This window comes from Sminthopsis crassicaudata, chromosome 1, assembly GCF_048593235.1.
Source record: "Sminthopsis crassicaudata isolate SCR6 chromosome 1, ASM4859323v1, whole genome shotgun sequence".
NCBI classification, from domain to species: domain Eukaryota; kingdom Metazoa; phylum Chordata; class Mammalia; order Dasyuromorphia; family Dasyuridae; genus Sminthopsis; species Sminthopsis crassicaudata.
The window spans coordinates 469,395,398-469,413,046 of NC_133617.1; the positions used below are offsets into that span (position 1 = coordinate 469,395,398).

Here is a 17,649-nt window from a genome sequence, read left to right on the forward strand (position 1 = left end):
CTGTACGTGCACAGAAGGAATGACGCGCATGTAGCACTGACTTCTGCAGGATTGTGAGACACAAACACAGACATCCACAAAAACAAACAAACTGGCTTGATTCAGAGGTGGCACTGAGCTTTCCCTTTATTTAACCTTAATATTTGGCATAGAAATTTCAATCACCCAGATCGAGAACCTGAGCATGGGACAAGATTTCTTGCCATGGCAACTCCCTCTCCATCAGCAAACTTAAGCCTTGTTGCAAATGGAAACAGCAACAAGAAGTCCTCAGTGACTGCTGGTCAGTGATTGCTGATTATGACCCTAATTTGCTTAGTCTGCCCTATTGCTGCCACAGAAACCAACTTGGGCTCTCTGCATTCATGGGAGGAAAATGTTATTTATCTGCATTCATAAGACACCTGGCTGAAGGAATACATTTAATTGACTAAACACTCAGGAGAGGCAGCATGAAGTTTTAGAAAAAGAAACAGCTTCATTTGGCAAGTAAAGAATAAGGGACTTGTTCAGGGTCACACAAGTAGAATAGTTCTAAGTTGAGATTGGAACCTTTAGACTACAAATACAGCGTCTTATCTAGTAAGCCATGCTTAGGACTTTATTATCTCCTCTTAAGCATCTCTATGCTAGATCACAGCAAAGTGATTTAATTAACACTATTTTTTCTTCAGAGGGAAACGATTTTTTTTAGTAAGCACAGTGCAATCCATGTGTGAATTGAAGCACAACCCCCTGACACTATAAACTTTGGTACAAACTTTGGTGGGGCCAGGTGTCTTTCATAAAATCTCTTTAGCTTCTGTTCCACTCAGGGTTTCTATTGAGACCAACAGAACGTGGTTTGTATCCCTCTGGAAATAAATCCTCAGTTTCCCTGCAACAACAGGGTATTAAGTAAGGGAGAAGCTGTATTTACTCTAATAGAAAGCACAAAAGGATTTATGCATAAAACCCTCAATAATCAAAACAACTCTCTTCTTGAGGACATCAAGTGATCCTCCCTCTGGTGGGTACCATGGGTCCTCAGTACTTTTACCAGTCACAAGACATATTACCTGTAAAGGGAGGGGCATGCTTTTCAATGCATGTGATTCCCTGCTATGCTGATTCTTCTTTCCTTTTGGCACCATAACAATTGTATATGTGTGTGTGTGGGGGGGTATTTATGTGTATATATACATATATTATGTATATGTAGCCTGTGGGCTCCCTCTTCAGGTCTAGATGAGTAGGAGGTTCCTTGCCTCCTTTTTCACCTAGAATTAGAGAACTGAGAATTACTCTTTGGACTTCTATTTAAGCAGGGTATCCAAGTCAGCCCCTTATTTTCTCTCCAGTTTCACACTTAAGGTCATCATCATCATTCCTCCATGGGTCTTCTTCTCCTTCCCATTTTCCAGCTTCCTTTTGTATTCCTTCTTTAGATTGTAAACTCCTGAGGACAAGGACTTTATTTGACTTTTATTTGTATTCCAGCTCCTAACAGTGTCTGACACTTAATAAATGTGTGTTTACTGATTGATTCCCATTTATTCTTCAAATCCCTTTTCTCTCACTCAGGTCGCACTCTCTTTTCACTTTACCCATCCCACATTGGCCCTTCTGTACCCTGCCTTTCCTAGCAAGGCTGCATAGATTTACTCAAGCCTTTCTTTAAGGTGATAGGCAGGTGTCTTTGTGTCTCTATGTTTGATCCTCCGAGTCTGTGTATTTGTCTTTGAATCTACGTTTCACTGTTTGCTTCTCTCCATTTCCTTTAGCGGGCAAAGCCAAAGGTCCAGATCAGATATGGGAAATCTACAATTCCAGTTGCATCCTTTGGGGTCCCCGACTGCCGTTGTTATTCTGAAGCTATTAATTCCAGTCATTGCTGGCAAAGCAATGGGGACCCAAGACAAGAAGAAGTCTTGTCTTTCTAGGAAATTTATATGTTATTCAGGAGAACAGATGAGGGAAAGGGTCCATCTTAGGCACTTAGCAAGACATGCCTGCTTTGTCAGCCCTGGCAGAAAAAGAGATAGCTTACAATCCATAACTTGGGATAGTGATAAAGGACTGAAAATAGTGCTTGTCTTTTTCTCCATCTACAATCACAGACCGGTCCTGAAAGTGTTCACTTCACAAATACTTTATGGCTCCCTGGAGTTGTTTAGCACAGTGCCTCGAATACAGAGTAGGTGCTTAATAAGTGTTGATTGATTGGATCAACCTGGAAAACTTGATTGTTGATCGAGACTATTTGTCACCTGTTTTGAAGAGGTGCAATGAAATTTAAAGTCTTCCCTTCTCAGAATAGCCCTGGTCCTTCACCTCACTTTATTCCCCAGCTTCTTAAAATGTGGATTGTTGCTGGTAGTGAAATCTTGTAACTGAATCTCAAATTAAGATTTATTATCAGTAAATACTTGATGTGTATACCTATTTTATATACCTATATATCTATGGCCATGTAATAATTTTTCAGGCAAAAAGTCATGAGTGGAAAAAAATTTTAAAAGCCCTACTGAGATATCCCATCTTAAATTCTGGTACCATTATTGGATTGCTCTTGGAGAAGTTAACCAAAGAGTAAGACCAATATAGTTCTTTAGGGATAAACTCTAACAATCTGTGGAGAATGGTTTCTTATAATAGAATTTGTGGTATATGATACAAATGTATGTATTCCCACATCTTTGTAGTGATCAGACTTTCCAAAGCTTCTGTTTCATTAATGAGGCACTCAATCTGAATATCTCCTGTCTCCTTGCAGAATGTTAATCTGAAACTCTAACTCATAGAGCAGGAAACCTGATATAGGATTACTTCATCTAGAGAGATTTAAGGCTGTGGGATGAAGGCTTATCCTGAAACTGTGAAGTAAACAGAGCCAAGAAAATCATATACACAATGACTACAGCAATGTAAACAGAAATAATAACCACCCAAACAAAATCAAAAGTGAATGTTGCAAAATTATAATGAACAAACATGGTTGAAAGAAGAAATATGAGAAAGCACTCCCACCTCATCCCTTTGCAGACATGGTCCACAATTGTTGGACATCGCACCTATTTTCAGACTTCTTTAATTATGCTTATTTCTTCTTCATCTTTTTTTTCCTTTAAAATATATTTTGTTGTATGAGATGGCTCTCTGGGAAGGGGAAGGAGAAAGATCTTGAAAACTATTGGTGATATAAAAATACATCAATACAGACATTTTACAATTCTGAAATTCAATATATTCATATTGACCTTCATGACAAGAAGGCAAATAGACTTTTTAAGAACAGTATTATTTTTATTCCTTCCTGTCTATCTTTCCTCCCATAATCTATGTGTTTTAAATTCTATTGTATTTAATAATGGCCTAGATGTTAATCATTCAATCATAGATTGTTGGTGCTAGAAGAAAACTTAGATATTATTGAATCTAACCTTTCACTTTATTTTATAGATAAGAAGCTAAAGATTAGAGAAAAGTGACTTTCTAAATAGTGGCACAGAGGCAGGAAAAACCCAAATCTTCTGAAATAGAGATCTCTTCCTGTCATTTATTTTAAATGTATTTTCCAATGTATTTTAGGGTCCAATGTAGCCCAATAAGGTCCAATCATAAAATCTTGGGAGTTGGAAAAGCCCCAGAGGTCATCTGAATCAATCCATATTTGAAGCAGGAATCTGCCTTACAGCATTCTTGAGAAGTAGTTGGCTTTCCTTCCTCTGCTTAATGAACTACACAGAAGTGAAGGAAATTGTCTTATCGAATGGCCAGGCAATCAAAACTTAAATGACTATGGTGCAGGAGCTTCTTGCCTGGGTTTCTGATTTTGTGAATATTAATAACATGACTCAGCTGCCTTCTCCTTCTGGAACTTCATCCTTTGAAGTCTTACCTGGAAAGTCTCTCCACTATGCTGCTCCCCCTTCTCTTATTGGTGACTTTCTTTCAGCTCTTCATTTGGGGGATCACTGGCAGTGTTTCATCACCTCAGCTATGTTTTAATTCTATAAATTTCAATACCTTTCCCTCTCATGGTTGTATTCTCTCTATTTCCCTTTTCTCCTTTTCGTTCCCTTTTATGTGTGCCATTTTATCCTTGAGGGCAGGAACTGTCATTCTTTTTGTTTGTATTTATATTCCCATGGCTTAGCATAGTTCCTGGCATGTAGTAATTGCTAATAAATGCTTGTTGCTTGACTGCCTGTATCAGTAGAGATATTAGCAAAGAAATGAGGCAGGCCTCTAGGAACAAGACGCAGATTTTGAATGACAATATCTATACTTCCTCTTGGAAGATGAAAAAATCAGGTGCTATTCAAATGGCTTTTAAGACCCCCAAATCTTCTCTTATTCCTATAACCTCCAATTTTTTTCTCCTCTCTGTGGCCTGGTGCAGAATAAAAGGATCAGTTGTGAAGTATACTACTTACTCCCTCACAGAGAAATGATGGACTCAGGGTGCAGAATAAGACACCCATTTGGGGGACATGGCCAATGCAGGAATTTGTTTTGTTTGGATATGCATATTTGATATAAAGATTTTTTTCAAACCCATCCCCCAACCTCCCCAATACTACTCTGAGAAGATAGTCAGAAGAAGGAAAATAATTTGTTAATTGAAAAAGAAATGAGGCAAAACAGCCATCAGAAAATGTTCTTCCTTTCTTGTATCATAGGGCAATGCAGGCTTATTTTCTGTGGTCAGAAAAAAGTCTTCAGCACCTGGATACAGGATGGAGAAAGTACATGCTAAGGAAGCACTTGAGCAGAAGGAGAAATTTTAGGAGAAGCTGGATGAAGAGTGGGACACGGGGATAATTGAGGGAGTTCAGACGTATTTGAGGAATGTAAATGGAAAATCTGATTTAAGTGAACAAAGTGTGAGAAGAATGGGAGGTGATGATCAGTACACCTGATGACTTCTTCAGCTGAGGTCTGTTGCAATAGTCTTACCTCAAAATGGGGAGTGTGGAGTGTATAGATCAATTGAGGGGACTTTCCTCTGGAAAGAATGATAGCAGCAAAGTTTTTGTGTCTCCTCTATATCCTCCACCTCACATGTCTGACAGGGCAGATGGTAAATCCAAAGTTTTCCTGGCCTTTAAAGTCTATTTACAAATTTGTTTAATGACTTCTGATGCTTGTTTGGATAAAGTGACTGATCATAACTCCTAGTTTGCGTGCTGCATAATTTGTGAGTAGGAAGTAATCAAGTAGATGTGTTCAAGGCAAGGTATTTGGTGAGAGAGAAAAGAACAAAGGCACGGTTCCTTTCTGTTGTAATTGTGACTGAGGGACCTGGAGATCATGAGAGAGAATCTAACTGATTTCATAGTTTATAATTTTCCAAGCAGAACAAGCCGGAGTCTAATCTTTTTTCCTTTCAAGCCAAAATGAAAGTTGAAAATAGTAAAATTATTTCTGAGGGGAGAGGGCAGAATGGGCATTGTAGTCATATATCCTTTTCCCCTTTGTTCCCTCTTGCTAAGCTCACAGATACTTGCCTCAGCCCAACCCTGTCCACCACTGGCAGGATGGGAGTAATTAAGGAGTAGAACACATTCAATGAAAGGAAAAGGGGAGCATCTAAAGATGATCAAAAACACTTATTCATCAATGGTGGGAGCCAAAGGAGAGGGAGTAAGAATCCTACTTTTCCCTTCCTGCAATAATAGAGCAGGTAATTTTTTGCTTTATGCAACAAACCCTTAAAATCCCACTATTATAACTGAAAAAAAGGTACTGGGGCAGATGGAAGGAAGTTGGTGGGACAAAAATGAAACAGTGCAAATTATAATAATTGATATATATTGATTCAAGTTTTACAAAACTTTTTATATACATTTCTCCCTGTTTTCATGACAATCCTGAGACTGATAACTATGGGGTTTTAAGGTTCATTTTAGACTGGACCTTATATATTATTGATATATTATAGAGAATTCTTATTGAAGAATTCCCTCTAGCAACTGTTAACTGTTTAAAAAGTTGCCTGGGTCACTGAGAAATTAAATGCCCAGTCACACAGTAAGTTTGTATTAAGGACAATATTTAAATCCACATTTTACTGATCCTGAGGTCAGTACTCTGTCCACTATATTATTGAAGGTCAAATGTAGAGAAAAAGTTAGATGGTTAATTCAGATCTTGTCTGTTTTGCATTTTTTTTAATGTTTGACCAAAGTAATTAAACTTTATTCCAAACAGACTTATTTATTTTTGTAGCTGGTTGATTTGTTCTGAAGATTTAAGTTCATTTTTAGGAGTGAAGAATGGTACTGTCTTTGAAAAATGGCTTTTTATATATTATTGCATTTGATTGTATATGTTATCTAATTATGAATGCCCTTGATCATAAGTTCCTCATTCTTTGTTGGTGACTTTGGGAAATAATCGAAATTTATTGAGGGCCATATGTAACGAGTAAGTTAAATGGTTAAGCCAGATCTAGTCTATTTTTTTAAACAAGTTTGACCAAAGTAATTAGACTGAATTACAAATAGACTCCTTTATTTTTATAACTGATTGCTTTGTTCAGGATGGAAGTGATGAGTGGTACTGTCTTTAAAAAATTCTGATCAAATTTGGGGAAATGTGAAAATGTTTCTCTTATATTTTGAAAGGATTTCCATCCAATTTTCACTAAGCAAAGAATTCAGACAGAATGAACCTAGTCTAGCTTCCTGCCTTCAGGCAGTAACAAGTTAGGTATATTGTAGACAATCACAACTATGTATTTAGAAAATGGCATCTATTGAATTATGAGAGAATCAAGCTTTCAGACCATAAATGATGCTCTTGTGATAACAATTTTACTCATACTTCTCTTCTCTAGTCCTCTGCTGGCAAGCTCCTCACTTGGCCAACAGTTATGCAGAATCTTGAGCTCTGTTCTGAATAGATCTATAAAATATTAGAGTGGTAAGGAAATTCTGATGAAGGAATATAGCACCCTTGACTCCCTTGATATGATATTAAGTTTCTTCTCCGGGTCTCTCTCCTAATTATATCCCTCTGTTCTATAGCCATGAGGATATAACTTTCTATCTCCTTTATAGACTGCCAAGGGTCACTGGTATTGTAATGTTGCTGTGGTCCATTTTCTCAGTCAAGCTGACCAGACTAAATGCCTTTCATTTATCAAATAATGGCCATGAAGGTGACATTTCTCATCTTCCTTCACTGTGCAGTGATATTGCAGGGAGGCTCAGCCCTTTTTTCAGTTGCCTAGACTGAAAAAAATGACAGCTCGGTCATCAGCGGGAGCCATCCACTGATAGTACCAGGATGAGAATTTTCTTTTTGCCCCAGGCTTTCTCCTAATGTCCCCTAAAATATTGCCTTCTAACTTCCCCATCAAAAAGGAGTCCTTGGTAGGAGGACATCCTGGATTCTCTCATTTCCTTTTGCCAACCTTTTGCCTGGAGGGCAAAGATGGGAGGGAGAAAGAGGAGAGGGTGAAATGCTGTGGAAAGATGGGGGGTGTGATGGGAGTGCTTCTGTGCATAATATATGAGGTTTGGTGATATAGTAATGTTACTGTTGTTTTCTAAAATGGAACTATTTCTAAAATGGGAATTGTTACTGGTTTTTAAAATAAACACACACAGAGTTCTTGATTTTTAGAGCTAAGAGACTATAGAGAACATCTAAGAAACCTTGTTGTTATACAAATAAAGAAACTGAGACTTTTGCCATTTAAATTACTTACCCAAGGTCATGTAGTCAGTTAATACCAGAGCTAGAATTGGAAAGCAGGTCTCCTATGCTATTTTCATTACATCCAAAACGTTCTGAGTTTCCCAGTGGAAATTTCCTTCAGACTCTGTTATATTATATTTTTTAAACTTATTGTCATCATTACTAATAGCAACAATATTTTGCATATGTTGAAAATACTTTTTATATATTATTGTGTTTGATTGTATATGTTATCTAATTGTAAATGTCCTTGATGATGACAAGTTCTTCGTCCTCTGTTGGTGACTTTGAGAAACAATCTCAATTTATTGAGGGCCAAATGTAATGAATATTTTAAATGGTTAAGCCAGATCTGGTCGGTCTCTCTGTCTCTGTTTCTCTGTCTCTCTCTTCTCTCTCTCTCTCTCTCTCTCTCTCTCTCTCTCTCTCTCTCTCTCTCTCTCTCTCTCTCTCTCTTAACAAGTTTGACCAAAGTAATTAGACTTTATTACAAATAGACTCATTTACTTTTGTAACTGGTTGATTTGTTCTGAAGGTAATTCCCAGAGAGGGATTTAAAACAATGGTGTCGTTGTTGGAAAAGGTCCATTCCCTTTCCAATGGGACCATTTAGAAAGAATCAACACTCAACTATGGACACGTGTACTTAGGTATGTTTATCAGATTAATCTCATTGCTTGACGAATATGTTTAAAGAAATGAAGATTAGAGTGATGGATGGGAGCATCCTCCCCCTCCCTCCAGATGTGTCTTGGCAAGTACACAGGTATGATAAAGGTCAACTAGGTTAATAAATAATGTCTTTTTATAATAAGCAAATCAGGGACTAAATTCTTCATTATTTGTGTGCCAAAGTCTATTCCCTGTATCACCCAATACATTTTACTTGTGTTTTTTTTCAACTACTGCCCTATTTTAACACCTTCGAGGGATGCTATTCATCTTTTTTATTAGGGCAGGTGATGTTTCTTGAATTTCTTTCCATGGAGTTGTGCTAATAAGGCAAAAGAGTGCATAGTAACAACTGGAATCTAGCCATTAGCCATCTCTAGACTGTGCTGTGCTGTGATGTGATGTATGTGTGTGATTCCCTCTGTTCAAAACAATTTAACTGATAACTTGCCTTTCACATTAGATTAGATTGAAAAGAAATGGATTTAGCAATAAGTTATTCTCCTGACCCTGCCAATAAACAACACTTTGGCAAACCAGAAGAAAAGTTAACCCCTGATATTTAGGTCTTCTTGCTTCAGAGCTTCAGCCTGTCTCCTCCCTCCAAACTAGGGATTAATTTGGTTTATGTCCATAAAGGTCAGGGCCAGATGTTTCTCCCATTCTACTGGCCTATAATATATCAAGCATATTGAGACTCCAGTGGGTAGGAGCAAGGTAATTAAAAAATTTAAAATTAAAATGTATTGCAGTTGATAAAGCACTGGACTTGGAGTGAGAGACCTCATGTCTAGTCCTAACTCTGCCATTATCTAGTTGGGTAAATCACTTGACCTATATTGCATCATCTGTAAAATGAGATGGACATAATCACTAAGGTCCTCTTCAGCTCTAAATTACTATGGTAAATATGGCATTTGGTTGATATAACAGTTAAAGTGCTGGATTTGGCGTTAAAGAAGAATTGGAAGATCCTGCCTAAGATGACCCTGGGAAAAACACTCAAATCTCCATCTGCTTCAGTTCCCTCCTATAAAATGGGGATAATAATAGTATCATCTACTACCTAAAGTTATTGTGGATCAGATTTTATATCTCTCTATCATCTGTAGATATATAAGTATATATCATATATATATGTATATATATACAAACATATTCATATATCTCCTTGTAAACATTAAAGTACTATATAAATATTAACTATATTATTAATAACTCATTCTTTCTTCCATCTTTTAAAAATTTTAGAGTCAGGATATCTGGCTTTGATGGATGATTTCAGGCAAGTCACTTTACATTTTTGAGGTTCTTTGTTTGAAACATGTAAATGGGGAGTGTCAGACTACATTAACGTTTCTTCCATTTGTAAAATTCAATGGCTTTGTGATTTTTAAAAACACTAAATTCATGATGGACCCTGTTCTTGATAGAAAAAAAAAAACTATGAATTACTTTCTAGAAAAGTGAAACTTATAGGTAATTCTAAATACACCATTATTTTCTCTTTAAAAACTTAGTACTTTTTACCAAGTACCTCCAACCCCCATTCCACTTCTACCTTGGCCTACTTAAAAGTATAGTTCCTAGCCCTTCCTACATTTATTTGTATTGACACAAAGAAGTATCCTTGCTAAAATAATAAATAAATAAATCAATAGCTATTTTTCAGAGGGCCTAAGAATTTGGATGAGTAAAATTGTTTTCAGTAGCTTTTAACTGAAATTTAGCATTTCCATTAATTATTTAGGCAACAATTACACTGAGAAGGAGGTATATAGGTTTCACAGACTGCCAAAGGGTCCATGAAACATGCAAACAACGGTTAAGAATCTCTAATATAGAACAAGCCTTCTAGAGGATCAAAATGGTGGCAGTGATGAGAAAAAGAAGGAACATTATGGGCGTATGTTGGGATCCTAGATATAAATCTTAGCTGTAAAATTAGGAATGGGAATTGGGTTTTAGTCATGGTTTTGCTGCCTATATGTCACATCCCCTCAGTTTCATTCTATGGAAAATGAAAGCATTGAAATAGATAACCTAAAATATTCATTACAGTTCTATTATTTCATGATCTTACTGAGAAGCAAAACGACTCTTCCCTGCCTCCCCACCCCTGCTATGTCCCAATCTAAACACTTTGCAAACTCATATCTGAGACATAGTCCAGTCAAAGCTTACCCTAAGATCTTTCATGGTATTTAAGATTTCCTGGATATTCCAGTTCACTGAATCAGAACTATAATTTATATTTCTTTCTTAGACACATATTTCAGATTTTTTTTTATTTTTTAATTTTCCCACCCCTATCCCCATGAACTTGGCTCAATTTAATTCGTCATTTGGACATACCAGCCATTTTTAACCTATTGGTATTTTGGGATATTCTCTATAGTGTCTTCTGTATCAACATCATCTATATTTTAGGGTATAGGACAATTGGCAATGCTAATATTAAACTCCCTGCTCCCCCTATTTCCAAGGCAATATGGGAAGGAATATGCCAAAGTGGAAGAGTAGCTGCTACCTTTCTTTCTTTACTAATGGCCTATCAGTTTAGAGATCAGATTTACCAGTTTTAATCTGCAGATGCATTTTGTAATTTTATCTGAGGTTAAACAACATTTGAGTATTTCCAAATGTTTTGCTGAAGCAGATACAACTATCTGAGGTTGAGGAACAGTAAGCTCATGTGCCATTTCCCTAATATTTGGAATATTGCTAGAATAGGGTCTGCAACAGCTCAATATAAAAGGCAATTGAAACAAAGCATAAGATTATTAGATATCAATGCTGAAAACAATCCAAAGATCATCATAGGATCACAGTTATAGAGGTAGAAAAAGACTTCAGAAGCTGTGTAGTCCAACCTCATCTTCAAAATAAGGAAACAGAGGCTGAGCAAAGGGAAGTGATTTGCTCAAATTTACAAAAGTACTAAGTGTCACAGATGGGATTTGGACCCAAGGCCAAATTCTTTGACTCCAGAGCCTCTTTCTACTTTGCTATGCTGCCTCTATAATCTGATTTTCTCATTTTACACTTCCGTGCTCAGGGAGGTAAAGTAATTTAGCCAAGTTCACTCACATAAATACAGCGTCAGGGCTATGACTAGGCACCAGGTGCCCAATGTTCTGTCTCCTACACAACTCACCTGTAAGACAGCTTTATAAGGAGGTATGTTGCAAACCCTGTTGAAGGGAGGTTCTTGCTATTAGTAGAATCTATTCGTGATATGAGACCAAAAACAGCTTTACAAGTTGAAGCAGCAAACAGTGGATATAGAGTTTTGGCATATGATATTTGCATGCAGTTCAATAAAGTGTCCAAATAAACAAGTATCCAAATAAGACAAGGATCTGGTTTTAGTGAAAAATGTCAGAGGATAAATTAGGTATTTTTTTATAAATGTTTTAGCTATTCAAGGTTCTATGTTTTCTTCTCTATATAGGTAGAAATCATAGTTCCTCAGCAACTGTGGAAATGGAAGGGCTTCGAATGCTAATTTGACCCAAAGAATCTTATGTTGAATCTCTTTGAATGTAGCTATACTAGCCTTTGGATGACATCTACATTGTGTCTGGTTTTCTGGATTTGAAACTGGAAAGACCTGAGATCAAGTATTATCTCTGATATTTATAAGCTCTGTGGTCATGGGATTTGGTGGTTTAGTGGATAGCATGCTGGGCCTCAAGACAGAAAAAACAGAGTTCAAATCTGGCTGCAAACTCTTATTAGTGGTATTGAGCACAGGCAAATCATTTAACCTCTTTCTGACTCAAGTAAAGTAGAGATAATAATGATACCCACCTCCCACTTCTTTGCAAAGACCAAGTGAGTTAAAATTTGTAATGCTTAGCACAGTGCTTGGAGCATAGTAGGCATTTAATAATTCCATTCTTTCCATTCTTCTCTTCCTTCTTTCCCTCTCCCTTCCCTTTCTTCCTTCCTTTCCTCCTTTCTTCCCTCCTTTCTCTCTTTTCTTTTTCCTTCTCCTACCTTCCTTTCTCCTCCTTCCCTTCTTTCCTTCTCTCCATCTTCCTTCTTTCTTCCCTCCCTCCCGCCTTCCCTTTCTTCTCTCCTTTCCTTCCTTCCTTCCTTCCTTCCTTCCTTCCTTCCTTCCTTCCTTCCTTTTTTCCTTCCTTCCTTCCTTCCTTCCTTTTTTCCTTCCTTTTTTCCTTCCTTTTTTCCTTCCTTCCTTCCTTCCTTCCTTCCTTCCTTCCTTCCTTCCTTCCTTCCTTCCTTCCTTCCTTCCTTCCTTCCTTCCTTCCTTCCTTCCTTCCTTCCTTCCTTTCTTCCTTATCTTAGTTGACTTACCTGTAAAATGGAGATAATATCTGTGGTACCTTCCTCCCAGGATTGTTTTGAGGCTCAGGTGAACCAACATATATAAAATACTTTGCAAACTTCCTAGTACAATATAAAGAATGCTAACTCTCAGAGGAGTTGGGTTCAAATCTAGCTTTGGATGATTACTATCTTAGTGACCTTGAACAAGTCACAAATCAGTGGGGTGTGTCTTGGAGCTCTCAACCTTTGATCCTAGAAATATCCCATTCCTCAGCTCCATACTTGAAAACCTTTTCAATTGGTTTCTACTGGCCAAAACTTACATATGTCTTTAAGCATACAAGGTTATGTCTTCTAATACCTCCTACCAGCCCCTACCTTTTATTATTAAATAACTCCATTGCCCATAAATACTGATTGTGGCCCCATCGTGAGTTTCACAATTACAATTTGTGTAAAAACAACTAATAAAACAATAAATGGTTGCTTCTATCTCCGTGGAGAGTTTAATTTATTTAAATTTTAAATTTTATTTTATTTCAATATAAATATTTAATTTAAAATAAAAAAAATAATGTCAGCCTAATTTCTTGCTGTCCCTTCTTTATTGGGAGTCTTCCTTTCCTTTTCTCTAATTTAACATACTTTTTTCACTTCCCTTCATCCATTTTTTCCTTTCTTTTTCAGGCTTCACCTATGTAGCCAATTCATGATGACTTCCCCTCTATTTGGTATAGATTGACAACTTAAAATTATCTAAAAAAGCTGGAAAGAGGAGAAGAAATATATGTAGAACTCCAGTGTGGACCAGTTGGCAGAATAGAAAGATGTTCTCCCATGAAGTCAGTCTAAAGGAGTTGGATTAGTTTGTAAGATTTCTTGTTAGCAAGGTGGTTATGACATCAGAAGCAACTTGCCATTGTTGAAAAGGTTCACATCCTGACTCTGCTATCTGCTATTTGTGTGAGTTTGGATAAGTCACTCTGAGCCTCAATTGCTTTGTGTGTAAAGTAAGGGAGTTAGACTAGCTGACTTCTAAGGTTTCTTCCAACTTTAAATCTTATGACCATATGGCTGGTATCATAGAGCCCAGGGAATCTTTGTTGTTGTTATTGAGTCATTCAAGTGAGTCCCATTGTTAATGACTCTATGGACAACAGCACGACAATATTGTCCATAGAGTTTTCTAGGCAAAGAAAATTTTAAAGGCCATTAAGTCCGAACTCTTCATTTTACAGATGTGTAAACTGAGGCACAATGAAGATGTCATACAGGGTTGCTCAGGGTCACACAAGTAGTCTTCCTGACAAGCCCAGTATCCTATGTATTATATCAAGACATTTTTCAACTATGTGTCCCTTCCTGCCTTGTTTTAGGATGTTGGACAGTTTTGGGAGAGAACTGCCCTTTCTTTCCAATTACCATCCTGCTTACCCTCCCCTGTGGCATAGCTCATGCTCACTCCACATTCAACTCCAAATTCCCATAAACATTTCCTACCCACCGTGCAATGCTAATTTGGAACACTTTGGGTGAGCCCACTGCTGGGAACAGTAATTCAATTAAAATCTCAGTTTTCAACAATATCATCAAACCCTGTGGTCTGTTACTTCACACCCAGCTTAACTGTGTGTTCCTGTCAACTGCGGAATAATGAGAGTTCTCTAATTGGGGGGAGGAAGGGCATTACAGTGAAACTCTCAGTAATAGGAGTAATATGCTGAGCTAAGTACTTTTTCTCTGCCTCTGCCTCTGCCTCTATAAGCGCTTCCCTGGCTGATGGGTGGAGTTAGATTCCTCACTCAGCTTCTAATAACCACCTGCCTTTTCCGTTAACTCCAGTGCCCATGTATATTGCTTGTGTATCCTTGTGGCTTTAAAAATTGTAGCCAGTGCAACCCCCCCCCCAAAAAAAAAAACAACTAAAACCAACTACTTTCTCTCTTAGACGGAGACATGACCCTTGAACCAGCCTTGCAAGCAATTTTCAAAAATCATTGGACCATGAGATTTGCACGTGCCCTGTCCCCATTCCCTTTGCCCACCCCCTTTTCCATCTGGTTATATCTACTTTCCTCTACTTTGCTTTACATAGCCAGACTGGAGTAGATATCTTCAGAGTTCCCCTGCCCACATATCAATCACTCTACAAAATAAGATGTAAAAGAGAAGGGGAAGATATCAAATTTTTCTTTTCTTCCAAATGCCTCATTTTTACTCATTCTTTTATCTGATTTCTTTCAGACTCTGCACTAGGCTGATTCCCATTTGGAGGGGAAGCAATGCTCTCACTTCATGGTCCCCTTACCTCCTATTTCTGTCTGAGCAAGTCCTTGATTTTGAAGCTTCAGTAATTGACAACAGATTCAGACTCTGAAGGTCTGAGCTGTCCAGCATTCTTTCACCTAGTCCCCATTTTGGCGCCATCACCTTGGGATGACATTCTGCCCCTTCAGCCTCTAGAGATGATGTAGCTAGAGGAGAAAGGTGGGGGGAAAGGTGATCAAGGCTAGCCTACCATCCTGAGGGAGAAAATCCTAAGGCTAGTAGACTATTACTCTGTCCTGACAATATATACTTTGTGAAGAAACAGGGGATTAGAGTTTTCTGTTTTCCCTCTGGCATCTATTACCCCTGGAGAACTCAGTCATCAAAGGGTGCACCAGGAAGTAACAAGGAAAGCCCAGGAGAAAAAAATATCTGTCTGCTGAACAAGTGTGATAATTTCAATATATGTTCTCATGTGTCCGGTCAGGCAATAATTTGCCTTTTTTTTTTTCTTCTAAGGCAGGAGGAGTGTTTATTTCTTAATAACCATGTTGTGGGGTTTCATTTAGATTGGAGAAAATGAAGACCTTTGGAAATGAATATTTTTTTAAATGGCTACCCATTTTAGTGGAACAAAAGGAAACTAGACAAAAACAAATAATAGTGGTGACTGATGGAGACTTCGGGTGCTGTTTAAATGGAGAGTAATCTCAAGAATCAATCAATTAACAATCAACAAGCATTTATTAAGCATCTGCGGTGTGCCGGATATTATGTTAGGAGTTGGGGATACAAAGTCCGAACTAGAATTGTTCCTATCCCCAAGGAGTTTACATTCTATCCAGGGTAGCTGGGTTTCGTAGCTTTACATACTCTCCGTTCGGAATCTCTCTCTCTCTCTCTCTCTCTCTCTCTCTCTCTCTCTCTCTCTCTCTCTCTCTCTCTCTCTCTCTCTCTCTCTCTCTCTCTCTCTCTCTCTCTCTCTCTCTCTCTCTCTCTCCCCCCCCTTTCCCTCCCCCCCGGTTGTAAAGTATTGATCTGTGGCTAAAGTGTGTATGTGTATGTGAAGAAGGGGACGATGGGGAGAGATTCTGAAATCCCTGATTTTTGAGGTTCGTGAGAGGAATCTCTCAAAGGAGGCGTCCAAAGTGCAGCGGACTCTCACATAACGGATCCAAACACAAGAAAGACACCCCACACTCCTTTCATCCCTTCAGGTATTCCGTACGAATTTCAGCTCTACTTTAGAAGATGGAAAGGTTTGGGGCAAAAGAATTATCTGCGCAGCGTCGCCTCCTAGAACAGGAGATTAGAAAGAAAAGCGAAGCTACGGGGCAAGGACGGTGCTCAAGGAGACTGTCATCCGGGAGGCTGTCGTGGTGTGTGTGTGTGTGTGTGTGTGTGTGTGTGTGTGTGTGTGTGTGCGCGCGCGCCCGCGCTCTCTCATCACCATTTCTAAGGCACGGATCCCAGGGATCCATCCCCTCCCCCCCGTTCCCAGCCCCCTCCTCAGCTATTCTTCAGACCCCCCACTCCCTGGGGGACAGTGGTTGTGGATTACAAAGGGACGGATAGAGAGAAAGCGCGCTTCTCCATCCTAGCTCTCTTTCTCTCCTCAGAGCGCAAGATCAGTAGTGCCTCCTTCTTGATCTCGGACTTGATCTTGGGGTCAAGTCAGAACAGCCTCTCGGGGGTTGGGGGGGCAACCAGGGGGCGCAGGAAACTGACTACCCCAACCTGGACTGGAAGGAGGCGGAGGACGGGGGGTCGGACACCTTTGCATCTCTCCCTTGCCCTTTGCCAAAGCCGCGGTCTACTATGCGCTGAGAGCAGAGCTCCAGCTGCAGGCACATCCCAGGTGCTTCTCGGGTATCAACTTTCTTTCCCAACGGAAATCCCTGCGTCGCCCTTTGGGCATAAACTTTTTGCTAGGGTCAGCGGGGCTGGGTGGGATGGGGGGTTGGTGAGAGCTCGGGATGGAGGGGAGGGGCGGGACTCGGTTGTCTCCTGGCCCCGCAGCCCTCTCCCGTCTCCCTTGACAGTCCCCTCGGGGAGCCAAACACAGGCACGCAGACGCCGGCACAGACGGACAGACAGACTTACCTCGTCTCCCATCTCACACACAGACACACCCGCTCACGCCCCTTACCTGGCAAGCCAAGGCAGAGCAGCAGGCTGTAGTAGACCACCGGCAGGAAACCCAAGCCGCAGGCATAGCGGTGGTGTGAGAGGAGCGAGCTGTTGGCGAGGTGGAAGTGTGTGTGCTCCATGGGATCTGGGGAGGGCTCCCGGGCGCCGGGGAGCGCGTCCTAGCCGCCTCCCAGCCGGGCTCCGGCTTCCAGCCTCCGAGCAGCCAGTGCAGCGGCGGCGGCGGCGGCGGCTGTGGCTCTTCAGCGCCTCCTTCCCCGCAGGTCCTCCTTCTACCCCCTACCCCCGCCCCTCTCCAGCGAGTCCCCGCTCCTTCCCCCCCCCGCCCCGTGCCTCCCTCACCCGCCCGGCAGCACCTGCTGCGCTCTGGAGTCCCCACTGGATCCTCCTGCTCCTATCCTACTCCCCAAGTGTCCCCAGGGGCACAGGATCGCTGCGGGGCCTGGGGGGCACAGTAAAGGAGAAGGCTGAGTATCCCTGTTATTCCTCTCCTCTCCAAAACCGTGCTACTCCTGCTTTGGGAGCTGGCAGTGCTGGTGGAGGAGGCACTTGGGGAGAGATTCCGAAATGTGTCTTCCT

General features: G+C 39.9%; 1 protein-coding gene across 1 annotated transcript in view; it reads right to left on the reverse strand.

The window, feature by feature from the left end:
* GPR139 (G protein-coupled receptor 139) overlaps window positions 1-17,273 on the reverse strand; it is a 57,266-nt gene extending 39,993 nt beyond the window's left edge. Inside the window, exon 1 of the mRNA XM_074280938.1 lies at window positions 17,072-17,273. Within this exon, the coding sequence (XP_074137039.1) occupies window positions 17,072-17,192 (121 nt within the window). The 5' untranslated portion in view covers window positions 17,193-17,273. The remainder of the gene's footprint in view (window positions 1-17,071) is intronic.
* Window positions 17,274-17,649: the final 376 nt, after the last annotated feature.